The sequence below is a fragment of the Histomonas meleagridis genome, assembly GCF_020186115.1.
Source record: "Histomonas meleagridis strain 2922-C6/04-10x chromosome Unknown contig_51, whole genome shotgun sequence".
NCBI classification, from domain to species: domain Eukaryota; phylum Parabasalia; order Tritrichomonadida; family Dientamoebidae; genus Histomonas; species Histomonas meleagridis.
The window spans coordinates 275,838-289,503 of record NW_027150894.1 but is presented as its reverse complement, the minus strand read 5'-3'; the positions used below and the strand labels follow the sequence as shown (position 1 = coordinate 289,503).

Here is a 13,666-nt window from a genome sequence, read left to right as displayed (position 1 = left end):
AGTTCTTAATTAATTCATTGGATAAATTTTTTTTTGACATTTTTTTAAAATTATTAAATTAATTTAAAAGTGAATGAAGATGTTCGTTTACTCAACGATATGAGTCTTTTCAGAAATGTAGATACCATCGAGGAACTTACGAAGATCTTTGTTGTGGATATGTGTATGTTGGTGGATTTGTGCACATACTAATGATACCTTATCAATGTCATTACCTTCGATCCAGATTTCTTCCTTTTGGTTTGGACTGTCCATGATTTTAACACCTTCTGGAGCAATAACTGATTTCTTTTCACGTTGACCCATGAAGTGAGTAAAGCTAAAGGAATCCTTGTTGTCACCGATGGAATGCTTGATTGGGAAGTGTGCTGTGACAAATCTCATCTTGTAGCGATAACCTTTTGTAACACCAGTTACCATATTTTTGATATGACCAAAGAGTGTTCCAATACGAGCAACAAGCTTACGGTTTCCAAACCAGCAGCGTGCTAAAACAGTTTTTTCTTCGGCATTATATTCAATGTCGAGCTTAAGATGAGAAAGATCACGAGTAAGGGTTCCACGTGGGCCTTCTACTGTAACAACACCAGATTTGATTGTAATTTTAACATCTTCTTCAATTTTGAGATGATCCTGATGCAAAACTGGACGAGGCATCTAAAAAAGGAAGCTTGACCAAAACCGCCCGAATTGAGGTTGTCTGTTTGAACTATACAACGATCTGATTGAATTCATTTGTTTGTAAGGTAACTTTTTTGTTAAGCTTTGAAAATAACTGTTTTTCATGTTTGCTTCGAATGATTTTGCTGAGGATACTCAAATTCAATTTCAGTACATGAAAATTTTAATCACTTACAATCTCTTGAACAAATTATTTTTAATTTATGTGAAGATAACATCAAAAAATCAGTTGAATCAACATTAATATATATTTTTCCAAAGAATTTCCATTTTATTTCAATTCCATAATTTTTCAATTTGTGTTTGCATTTTTTGTATCAAGGGATTATATTGAGATATGTATAGAGTATTTAAAAGAGCTTGAAATAAAAGAAAGAGAATATAAAATTTCATGTCGTATCATTGATGTTTGTGTTCAATGCCTAAATTTTCACCCGAATAGTACAGATAGATATTTTATTGAAAAAATGATAGAAAATAAATTATTTGATCAAACAATGTGACAAGAAAAATAATATATATTTTATACATCATTTATCAAACAATAAAAAGATTAATAAAAAAGATATTGAACAATTTCTTGAATCGAATAACTTAATACATACTAATTTTGATGATTATTTTTTAAAGAATTATGAAGAACTAGCAAAGAATGATTTTGAACTTCATAAAAAATATGTTAAAGAGGGACATAATCCAAATGAAATAGCAAAAATAATTCGAAATGATGAAATAGAAAAACTTCAAGAAATATCATCACAAACAAATTTTAATTTTAATCAAAAAATTAAACCATCACTTTATGAAAGATGTTCATTTATTAATCAAAAGAATGTTACATTAATTGATTATGCAGCATTTTTTGGATCTGTTAAATGTTTTATATTTTTACTTATTAATGGTGCAAATTTAGAAAATACAGGTCAATATGCTGTTGCAGGTGAAAACGTTGAAATCATTCATTTATGTGAACAAAATAATTCATCTTTTAAAGATTCATATGAAGCAGCAATTAGATTACATAGAAACGATGTTTTTAAATATATTAATGAAAATATAATTACTGAAATAAATAATTTGGAAAAATTAGGAAAGTTATGTATTTGGAATAATAATTATGAAATTTTTTCTTTTTTAGTAGAAAAAGGAATGATAATTACAAAAAAACTTATTGTTGCTTCTATTAAATCAAGAAACATATTTCTCTTACAATATTTTCTTGGAAAAAATCCCATAAGTTTAAATTTTTTGGAAAAATCATATAATTCTAGGAATAAAGAAATTTTTGATTAACTTATAAAATATAAATATTATGATTATAATTATAAAAATATTGATAATTTTTTTTTGAATTTTTCATAAATAATTTTATATTTAAAAAAAAATATTTGGAAATTATTAAAATTATTTCAAACAACACTTATAAAAGCATGTAGTAATTGGCGTTATTATTATGTTGGATATGTTGAATTTATTCTTCAACAAGAAGGAATTGATATTAATGCTCAAGATAATGATTTGTTTTATTTGAAATTTATTTTAATAATTTTGGATTTCAAAATAATATTAGGAAATTATTTAAATTATTTTATACAGCACTTATTGGAGCATCTTATCGTGGTCATACAGAAATAGTTAAATTACTTCTTAACAAAGAAGGAATTGATATTAATGCTAAAGATTATTATTTGTTGTATTTAATATTTATTTTAATAATTTCGTATTTTAAAATAATATTTGGAAATTATTTAAATTATTTTATACAGCACTTCATAATGCTGTGGATAAAAATAAAATAAAAATAGTTCAATTACTTCTTAAATATGAAGGAATTGATATTAATGCAAAAAATATTTATTTGTTTTTTTTAAAATCTATTTTAACAATTTTGGATCTAAAAATAATATTTGGAAATTATTTCAATTATTTAGAACAGTTCTTATGCTTGCATCTATAAAAAGTCAAATAAATATGATTTCATTACTTCTCAAACAAAGAGGAATCAATATTAATGAGAGAAATATTTGTTTGTTTTGTTTATTTTTATCTATATTCAATGAGATTTCCGAATAATATTTGGAAATTATTCATTAAATTTAAGACTGCAATTATTTTAGCAGCTATTTTCGTACGAAAATAGAAATAGAGAATCTGTTAATTTATTACTTAAGCAAAATGGAATTGATAAAAATACAGCAGATGTTTATAATTTTTATTTGGGGTAGAACTTAATTTCTATACCATTAACATTTGTTTTTTTGCATAAATGAAATTCATAAATATGTTATCACTCAAGACTTAAAATTCATTAAAACTTTTGTTTTTGATTATATAAAATGTTTATTTTATAATATATGTGGCTATTATTCTTTGTTAAAAACTAAGAATTATCATTTAATTACAGCATTTTAGAAGTATCAAATCCATTATTGTCACAAATGTAATTTTGCTTCAATTGTTTATGTAAAAGAGCTTATTTAAAAAGTTTTTTAAAATTTAAAAAAGAAATTTTTTAAACAATGTTAAAACATTAACGATTACTACATTCAACACTTTTCAATTATAAAGATCGGTACTTTATAAATAAACCATTGAATTAATGAAGTATTATTCATAAATGCTGAAACATTCTAACCCAAAAAATAGCTATATTACATTATTAAAAGACATTGAATCAATCGTCTTTGACTTAAATGAAGATAATATTGAGTCAAAAGTGGAAAATATCATGAATTTATTTGATATCAATTTACCATATTCATCTAATCTAATAATTTCACGTTTAATATATAGATCATTTATAGTTCAAAAGAAAGATATTGGAGTATATTTATTATTCATAAAGGCAATTAACTCGAAAGAAGAATTAATACAAAAAAATTGGAGTATAATCGAAACTTTTACATATTTTCTTCTTCAATTAAATTCAAAAGAATCCTTTTATTTTCTAGAAAACATGATTGAAGAAAAATATATTTCTTCTAATGTAGTTCAATCAAAAAACACTTTATATTTTGCACATTATTTTACTGATACCAAATTTAATCAATTAAAAAATTACGGAATCGTTTCAAATTTCTTTCAAAAAATTGAAAAGTATAAAAAAGATAACTGGCAACAACATAAACAACTTCTCAAAGAAGGAGTTAATCCCAAATCTGTTGTTAAAGCAATTCGTTACGATGATGTTGCTAAACTTCAAGAAATATCATCACAAACAAATTTTGATTTTAATCAAAGAATCAAACCATCACTTTATGAAGTGTACTCATTTGTTAATCAAATGAATGTTACATTAATTGATTATGCTGCATTTTTTGGATCGATTAAATGTTTTAAATATTTACTTCTGAATGGTTCTAAGTTAAATAATATAAATAAATATGCAATAGCAGGTGGAAATATAGAGATCATTCATTTGTGTGAGCAAAATAATTGTATTTTTGAACACGTTCATGAAATTGCTTTGGAATTTCATCGGAATAATGTCTTTGATTATATATATAAGAAAAGAGCAATTAGAATCAAAGAATATACTCAATTAGGAATAAGTTGTATTAAAAATGATAATTATTCATTGTTTTTATCTCTATTAGATAAGAAAAAGTCAAAATTTAATGAAGATATCATTAATGAAACAGCAATAATCGGTAATGTTTTTCTAATGAAATATTTTATGTATGATTATATACTTCCTAAAAATATTTTAGTTTGTGTATCAAAATCTGGAAATTTAGAATTAATGAAATTTCTTCTTGAACAAAAAGGTATTGATTTAAATTATGGAAGTTTTTGTTTTAATAATTTAAAATTAAAATTTTTTATTTGGAATTCACTAAAATTATTTTATAAGGTATTTATCGTTGCATCTGAAAATGGTCATATTGAAATGGTTAAATTCCTTCTTGAACAAAAAGGAAGTGATGTTAATGCTAAAGATATTTATTTATTTTGATCAAAGTTTATAAAAATAATTTATTATTATTTAATACTTTATGTTTTTTTTGATTTGTATGGTGAAAATGCTTTGATAGTTGCTTCTAAACAAGGGCATACAGAAATAGTTAAATTTCTTCTTGAACAAAATGGAATTGATATTAATGATACTGAAGTATTTTTATATTATTTGATATCATGGTTTCGACTTAATATTTGGAAATTATTTAAATTATTTCAAACAGCACTTATGTATGCATCTTCAAAAGGTCATACAGAAATAGTCAAATTACTTCTTGAACAAGAAGGAATTGATATTAATGCTAAAAACATTTATTTGTTTTATTTTATATTTATTTTAATAATTTGATATTTCAAAATAATATTTGGAAATTATTTAAATTAATTAGTACAGCACTTATTAGAGCATCTGAAAAAGGTCATACAGAAATAGTTAAATTACTTCTTGAACAAGAAGGAATTGAAATTAATGCTAAAGATATTTATTTGTTTTATTTGAAATTTATTATAATAATTTGAAAATTCAAAATAATATTTGGAAATTATTTATATTATTTCAAACAGCACTTATTAGAGCATCTGAAAAAGGTCATACAGAAATAGTTAAATTACTTCTTGAACAAGAAGGAATTGAAATTAATGCTAAAGATATTTATTTGTTTTATTTGAAATTTATTATAATAATTTGAAAATTCAAAATAATATTTGGAAATTATTTAAATTATTTCAAACAGCACTTATGTTTGCATCTTATAATGGTCATACAGAAATAGTCAAATTACTTCTTGAACAAGAAGGAATTGGAATTAATGCCAAAAATATTTATTTGTTTTATTTTATATTTATTATAATAATTTAATATTTCAAAATAATATTTGGAAATTATTTAAAATATTTAAAACAGCACTTATGTTTGCATCATTTAAAGGTCGTACAGATATACTTAAATTACTTCTTGAACAAGAAGGAATTGATATTAATGCTAAAAATATTTAATTGTTTTATTTGAAATTTATATTAAGAATTTAAAATTACAGAATTTTATTCGGAAATTATTTAAATTATTTCAAACAGCACTTATGATAGCATCGAAATATGGTTATAAAGAAATAGTTAAATTACTTCGAGAACACAAAGCAATTGATAGAAAATCCAAAAAATAAGCCGATACAATTAACTTAATAAACAATAATATAAAAATTTTTAATTATTTCAATACTGGTTTGCAAGCAAAAACACTTCACACGATGGTCAAGTTAAAATTAAAAAAAAGTTAACCAATTGTGTAAATCACATAATTATTTATCATTACATTCATTAATTAAACATGTAAATATTACCAAATGAGTAATCTTTGCTAAATTAGCCCAGAGATTTTTTTGGGCAATTAGTTATAATAATGTTTTTCTCATAGTATCCATTAAAAATATTATTAGGAACTTCATACGAAATATATCAAATGAAAAATATTTCAAATACTTATTTTTGAAGATCATTTTGTAATATAACTCTTATTCTTGTTCATAAACACACATTACGACAATATAAACACTTTTTTCAAACAATTTTATAAATTTGTTTCTAAAACACTTACAAATCGATGATAAAACAATTTCAAAAAATGATTTATTAATAATAAATATTCTAAAACAAAACATTAATATACATCTGCCATATTCCTTAAGAAGCATTGCACATACGGTAACAGTTGCGGGTCGTCTTTATACATTTGTATCTTGCGGACGAAGTCGAATTTCTTCAAATGTTCTCTCGTTTCTTTGTACATGCTCAAAGTACATATCAATGAAATCGCGAAGCTTCTCCAGCCATCGCTTTCGATCATTACTTGGAGCGCTGGTAACAATTCCAAGAATTCCGAATTGTATTGAACACGTGCTAATGTTTCAGATACAACAATCATATTCATGATTGCCGACGAATCCTTAATGCTCAACATTTTCTTATAAAATATAGATAAGAAATGTGCGTTTGAAATATTATTCATAAAGTTATTATTAATTGGTAAATTTTTAATTATTAAACTTATGACGCAATTCAATTTTTGACTGGAGTCGTTACATAAACATATCAAAAAGTCGGCCAATTGATTGCATTCAATTATAACTTTTTTAGAGCTGTCAAACCGCAAAACCGTTAACAATAATTTTGTTGTCATTTTTAACGTCGGCAACTTTAACGTAATCCAATAATTAATTTGGTTCGAAACCGCCAACGATACGTCTTCATTATTGAGACATTTATTCATTAAAACGTTTAAAGGGAATTTGTCAATTTTTGCGTTATTTAATAAACTTTTGATAATCATTTCATCAAATTTAATATCGTTATTTTGTAATAAAATAATATGTAAATAATAATTATAATTTGTGTCATCCAAATATTTATAAATTAATTCTTTTCTCACGAATTGAAACATAATTTGATTCGCACAAATCGCTTTAAACATATAAACTTTTGTATCATTTTCATTACTTTCTAAAGTTTTCTCAAATATATTTTTAATGTTCTCTTTAAACTTATACAAGAACTCATTATTCACCAAGAAAACATTAAAAATTATTTCCAAAATCGGCAAAAATTTTAACTTCTCAACAAAAACATTCACATTATTAAAAAATATCTCTAACGCATCCAAGTAACTTGGAGGCTGCGGATATGTCGTCAAATATATACATAACAACTTTAACACTTTCTCCGGTACATAATTAATGAATTTCGTCATGTTTTGTAATATTTCGGGAGTGATCTCGAATGGATGCTTAAGAAAGATAATGTATAATATGACGCAAATTTCATTCGAACATTTTACGTCATCGAATTTCAAATGTAAATGAGTCCCTTTCGATACAAATGAGTTCGAAAATTGCGTACCTTGCTTTAATAGCAGTATAATGACATTAAGTATTGATTGATATGCTTTCGTTGGTAATTGTTTCTCAAAATATTTAATTAAAGTGGTGAAGAAATGCCCGGAAAATTGTGGCTCAACTGTAATCGCTATCTTCTCTAAGTCACTGCCAAATGTGGGAGAATTTACATCACGTGGCATAACAACCTTTTGTACTTTTGTCATGTTTGTATTTGTGTTTGGTTGTTGCTTCGGGATTTGCGTTTGTGGTTGTTTCGATTGTTCATTTGAAACATTATTTTTGTTTTGAAATTGTACTGGTAAATGTTGATATTTCTTAAACGTGGGAATGGTTTTGCTTTTAATGTCATGAAATAATTGGGTAATGACATCATCATTAGTATCAGGAAATTTGGCTTTATGATGTTTGAAGGTTTTAAGGATTTTCTTAAATGATGGACGCTTGGATGGGTTTTGGTCCCAACAAGAAGTGATCAAGTCGCGTAGAGATGGCGGAGTCTTTGATGGGATTTTCGGCCGTTTATTTTCCTTGCATACGGCGTACGCAACTTGCATAGGTTTCATGTCGTGGAACGGCATATGACCAGTAAGTAATTCCCATAATAGTATCCCGTAAGCATAGACATCAACTTTATAATCATATGAGCTGGATACAAATAGTTCAGGAGCCATCCAATGAACAGTACCAACATTGGTGGTCATGTAATCATTCTTGTTTTCTTGGTGAAATCGAGAAAGTCCAAAATCACAGATTTTGGGACCATAATTCGAATCAAGTAATATGTTAAGAGACTTTAAATCTCGATGAATAATCCCTAGTTTGTTGAGCGTTTGGACACCACAAGCTATGCCTATGGCTATAATTGTCTTTTCAGTTCCTGTAAGAACTTTTTCGGATTTATGTGAATGTAATATGTCATATAAACATCCATTTGGAATGTATTCAGTAACAATTGCATATGGAACTGTGGTGGTGAAACCAATAAAATCAAGTACAAATCGATTATTAGCAAGAGCAAGAATTCGTATTTCACGATCAAATAGCATCATGCGATCGTGATGAAGGTTTTTGTAGTTTAAAATCTTGAGTGCACATAGTTGGCCAGTTTTCTTATTAAGTCCGACATATACTTTACTAAATCCTCCTTGACCTATTTTCTTTCCTATCTCAAATTGATCCAATGTAATAACATATTTGGAAAATTCGGCTGAAAGTTCTTCGATACTGTTGCATTGTTTTTGTGCCATTGAGTTGAGATTTTTTTCGGAATGGAAATTCAATTAAACGGTCGAAAAGTCGTCTGTTAAAATCCTTGAAATCAGTTCAATTCCAACGGCAAAAATTCTTTTTTTCATTTGTTAATATGTTAACATAGGTTCTAGATTTATTCGACATTTAAAAAAACATAATTGTTCGAAAAAAACATTTAATTAAATTTCTTCAATTTAACCAAAAAATATAATTATTAAAAATTATTATAAACAAATGTACTTTCAAAGAAAAATACATGCTAAACGAAGGATAAAAATACAATTATATGCAAGAAAGTTGATCGAACGTAATTAGTTTTTCAGGAAAAAAAACAATTGAATTTCCGTTTGTAAACATAACAAAAATCGTAATTTTTGAACGCAACGTTCAACGTGTTCTGAATTATGTAAAAACTGTTATTGTTACACAATTTTTCAATTGCCTGATCAGATAACCGCCGGCCCACTTTTAGCTAATGAAGCCAGCAACGAGCATTACAATAGGAAAGGAATGTATAAAATGTGGAAGATGTGTTCTTGCATGCCCATGTTTAATACTCTCTTTTGACAAGTCAAAGAACATTAAAGTTAATAATCTTGATAGCTGTATTGGATGTGGCCATTGTGCTGCAATTTGTCCAACTCATGCCCTTCAACATTCACTCTTCCCACCCGAGAAAATAAAGCCAATCAACTTTGAGAAATGTCCAACTCCAGAAGCAACATTCAATTTAATTAAGAAACGTCGTTCCAATAGATTAATGTCCGACAAGCCAATACCTCAAGAGTATTTGGACAAGATCATTGAAGCTGCTCGTTATGCGCCAACAGCAAGAAACATTGATGATGTTGAATACACAATTGTTTCTTCAAAAGAAAAATTAAAAGTTCTTACCGAATTCACGATTTCTGAATTCCAAAAGGTCGTTGACAAATTGACTAATCCTATCCTCAAGCCTATTCTCAAAATTATCAATCCTGATTCCTTCCAAAGTCTTCCAAAATTACAACATGTTATCGAAGAATATAAGAAAGGCAACGATGTAGTCCTTAGAAGAACAAAGTCTGTCATTCTTTTCCACTCAAAGGCAAATGATACATTTACAATTGCACACCAAAACATGTCATACCAAAACGCATCATTGATGGCTGAGAGCTTAGGCGTGGCACAGTTCTATTTGGGCTATATGTGTTCGGCCATCTTTATGAATAAGGGACAACTTGAAAAGGAACTCGGAATCGATGGCAAAATCGGTGCAGCAATCGGACTCGGAATGCCAATAAGCAAGTTCGAGAATTTCGTCGAAAGAGAAACTCCCAAAGTCAAAGTTTTATAAAACGTTATTCGCTGCAAATATTTTATTTTGAAATCATCTTACAAAATGTTATTGTGAAATAGTTTCATGAGGATTTGGAATTAAATCGAATAATTTTTTGTTGAATTTGCATTTTCAGAAAAGTTTTCATTAACTGTTTCAAGATGTAAAATAAGACACTAAATTACAGGAATTTCAAGAATAATTTTGTGTCAACTAAAAATGGTGATAACGATTTCGATAAGATTTGATTCTTGAGTAAGTTTGAGTGAAATTTTCATTTTAAAATAAAAACAATTTTTAATGAATTAATCTCACATTGTGTATTGTGTCTCTTTTTAATGTCACCTAATTGATACAAACATAAAAACATTTATTCAACACCGCAACAATCGAAACAACATTTTCCTCTATCATCATCTCCACCCAGTAAAAATATCTCATTAGTTTCTTCTTTTGACGATCTCATTGGCATTACTGTATGTGACTGGTTATAGTCATATACATCACTTCCTCTTCTTGTTGGATATTGGAAGATTGAATTTAGCTCAAACTCACTTAACTTCTCCCAATCATATGGATCTGAAGCCTCTTTTCCAATGCCCCTTAGTGCTTGACTTAATTCTAGCAGAATCATGTCGTAATCGGGCATATCTTCGTAATTTAGCTGCAAAAGTGACAAAATAATGTTCTCAAATTCTTTTGGAGCGTTTTTCGTGAGTTCTAAAGGAGTAATTGCCTCTTTCATCTCCATCACACTGTCTTTATCATGAACATTACTCCATGGAAGTTCCCCATCGAGCATTTCAATCATTGTATGAAACCATGATATCATATCATCACGTGGACCAAGATCAACTTTTTTGTGTGCGTTAAGTGAGGAGTATTTACACGTTCCAATGAAGCATGAAACTGAGGACTGTTGATGTGGTTTGCCTGTGACTGGATCAATAAATCTTTTGGCAAGACCAAAATCAATAAGACAAAGTGGAGTGGGATTTTTGAGACGAACAAGAAAATTCTGAGGTTTGACATCACGATGAACAAAACCGCGCGCATGGAATTCACGAAGCATACAAACCATTTCCATTCCTAGCCTTATCGTGGTGGAAACAGAGAATTTACCATTAGGTAAAAAAGCTTTGACTCTGGAAAGAGATGGTCCGAGTAATTCCATTACAATGTAATTATTCTGCCCAAATGTGCCATGTGAATAAAGCTTGGGAAAATAAAGACTGCCTTGAATTTGCCTAAGGATTGAATATTCAATGTCAAATTGAGATGTTCTTCTTTTAGGTTTTTCGATTTTCATTGCATATGGTTGATTAGTTCCAATTTCTCGAACGAAAAAAACAGACCCAAATCCTCCATTTGCAATTATTTTTATTACACGGTAGTTATTAATAATATCGAAAGGTTGAATTTGGCAGGGATCAGCCAAACTCATTGGAATTTGGGGTGGGCCATTTTTTATGTTGAAAATGATCCCACAATAACCGTCCAGCAAAAAATTATGATTACTGCGCTATTTATTATGTTTTAAATTATAATTGCCATCTTCTTCAATATATTTCTTAAAAAGTTCCCAACCATTCTTTGAAAGTTCGTAACTATCATCAACAACTTGAAAAAAAATCATGAAAAATAAGAATTTAATTGTGATTTCTTGATTTGACACATAAATATGAAACCAAAGTTCATTTTTAAATGAAATAAATAAAGAATTAAGATTTTTTTGGAAATATATATTAATATTAAAAAATTTTATTTAATGTATTTTATATGCATCATCCATATTCTAAAGGAAAAAACAAATAGTAAACCAGACTTCTGATGAATATTTGAAGATATTAATTTCATTTCTTTTTTAACTATTAATTAAACAAATTCTTCACTTAGGCTAAGTGTACCTAAATAATTCAATAAGGTTTACACAAAAAACTGCAGTTTGAAAAAGTACGTTAATTACAATAAAGGGAACGTTTATTCAAAAAAAAGCGCCATGGAAGAACTCAGTGAACTCCAACTTCAAGCTATGTCTCAATTCGAAAACACATCAATCCCACCTCAAGGGGGAAACGCCACTGAGAACAATAAGTTAAAGCGGCCGCCAAATGCATTTCTTCTATATTGTATCGAAAATCGAGCAAAAATACGAGAACAAAATCCAGACGCATCAAACATTGAAGCTTCCAAAATTCTAGCAGACCTATGGAAAGCAATGAGCGAAGAAAGCAGGCTCCCTTATAAAAATAAAGCTAAAATAGAGCAACAAAAATTTAAAACCAACAACCCTGAATACAGCTACGAAAGAGCAAAGAAAAAGCGGGCATATAGGAAATCAAATAATCTTCCAATGAAACCTATGCAAATTAATATTCCTGATTTGAAAATATTGGTGAATCTCCCTCTTGATCAATTAAAACAAACATTGCTTCAATTGCAAGAGCAGTTTTATGGATCATGTCAGGAGATTCAGCAAATATTGCAAGACTATGAAATTTTCCAACGTCCAACAGAAAACAATTTTTCTAATCAAGTATTCCAACAATGCCAATAAACTGTTATCGAACTATTTATGTACTTATATGCGAAGTTATTCATAAAAAATGAATATTTCACAATTTGTTTGAAAAACTATATTTTTTTCAAAAGCATTTTTTCTATTAAAGAATCTACACTAATATCATATCATTAATCATAAAAAATGAAAACGAGGTTCATTTCTCATTATATGAGGCAAAAATATTGTTTCATTTTAATAAAACAAATATAGCACCTTAGTGCCTCAATAAAGCAATAAATTTTTTATCATTATCAAATTCTCTTTAGTTATCCTTTTTTTTTAAGTTTCTTCCTGCAAATTAACCCTAAAATATTTACAACAATTCAAATATCCGGATGTAACTTTTTCAATAGCGTTTTTGAATCGAACAAGCAAAATTCAATGCACATATCAAATTTTAATTTTAACCCCAGCATAACCGCAAAACAAATTCCAAAATTGGATTCGCAAATTTCTACAAATGGAAACATACACACTTCATTTGCATTATGGAAATGGTGACCCGATATCAGTAGTTGTCAATTCACATTCTACAATCACTGAAATTGAACCATATCTTCCATCTGGAAATCATCAATTTTACTATAAAAACATTCAACTAATTCCATCTTTTACTTTTAAGTGGTTCGGTATTGAAGATAATGCACATATATACGTAAGAGATCAACCAGAATCGAAAAAGAAAAGAGCATCAAAATCTAGTTTCAAAAAGAAAACAAAGAAATTTTCATTACCTCAAGCATTGTCTAATGAAAATGCAAGGATGAAAGACCAGTTCTTTAGCAAAGTGGAGGGTACGGTTTTTTGTTATCGAAATATCATCAAAAGATTTGTAAATGCTTCGTCAGTTTCTGATCTTCCTACAACACCGCCAAGTTGGACAACTATTTCACCGCCACCTCGAGGCGGTCCAGCTACGGAACAATTGCCAAGATTCTGGTCTGACCATTCTAGTGACGAGGATATAACAGTTCCTGTAATTTCATCACCTTGTACCGATTAACT

The 13,666-nt window shown here is 27.8% G+C and overlaps 6 protein-coding genes across 6 annotated transcripts; 3 read left to right on the top strand and 3 right to left on the bottom strand.

Moving 5' to 3' along the window:
- Window positions 1-87: 87 nt before the first annotated feature.
- On the bottom strand, window positions 88-657 carry GO595_007017 (60S ribosomal protein L9; the record flags this gene model as incomplete). The annotated part of the gene is made up of 1 exon (XM_067920435.1): window positions 88-657. One exon carries the CDS (start codon window positions 655-657, stop codon window positions 88-90), a length of 570 nt encoding a protein of 189 aa, XP_067772536.1.
- Window positions 658-6,295: 5,638 nt separating this feature from the next.
- GO595_007016 (TKL family protein kinase) lies at window positions 6,296-8,776 on the bottom strand (the record flags this gene model as incomplete). Its single annotated transcript, XM_067920434.1, has 2 exons — window positions 6,296-6,598; window positions 7,649-8,776. 2 exons carry the CDS (start codon window positions 8,774-8,776, stop codon window positions 6,296-6,298), a joined length of 1,431 nt encoding a protein of 476 aa, XP_067772535.1.
- Window positions 8,777-9,255: 479 nt separating this feature from the next.
- GO595_007015 (4Fe-4S dicluster domain-containing protein) lies at window positions 9,256-10,116 on the top strand (the record flags this gene model as incomplete). The annotated part of the gene is made up of 1 exon (XM_067920433.1): window positions 9,256-10,116. One exon carries the CDS (start codon window positions 9,256-9,258, stop codon window positions 10,114-10,116), a length of 861 nt encoding a protein of 286 aa, XP_067772534.1.
- A 352-nt stretch (window positions 10,117-10,468) lies between these two features.
- Window positions 10,469-11,542, bottom strand: GO595_007014 (CK1 family protein kinase; the record flags this gene model as incomplete). Its single annotated transcript, XM_067920432.1, has 1 exon — window positions 10,469-11,542. One exon carries the CDS (start codon window positions 11,540-11,542, stop codon window positions 10,469-10,471), a length of 1,074 nt encoding a protein of 357 aa, XP_067772533.1.
- Window positions 11,543-12,097: 555 nt separating this feature from the next.
- Window positions 12,098-12,655, top strand: GO595_007013 (HMG box family protein; the record flags this gene model as incomplete). Its single annotated transcript, XM_067920431.1, has 1 exon — window positions 12,098-12,655. One exon carries the CDS (start codon window positions 12,098-12,100, stop codon window positions 12,653-12,655), a length of 558 nt encoding a protein of 185 aa, XP_067772532.1.
- A 466-nt stretch (window positions 12,656-13,121) lies between these two features.
- On the top strand, window positions 13,122-13,664 carry GO595_007012 (uncharacterized protein; the record flags this gene model as incomplete). Its single annotated transcript, XM_067920430.1, has 1 exon — window positions 13,122-13,664. The coding sequence occupies one exon, from the start codon at window positions 13,122-13,124 to the stop codon at window positions 13,662-13,664; it is 543 nt and encodes a 180-aa protein (XP_067772531.1).
- Between the last annotated feature and the right edge of the window lie 2 nt (window positions 13,665-13,666).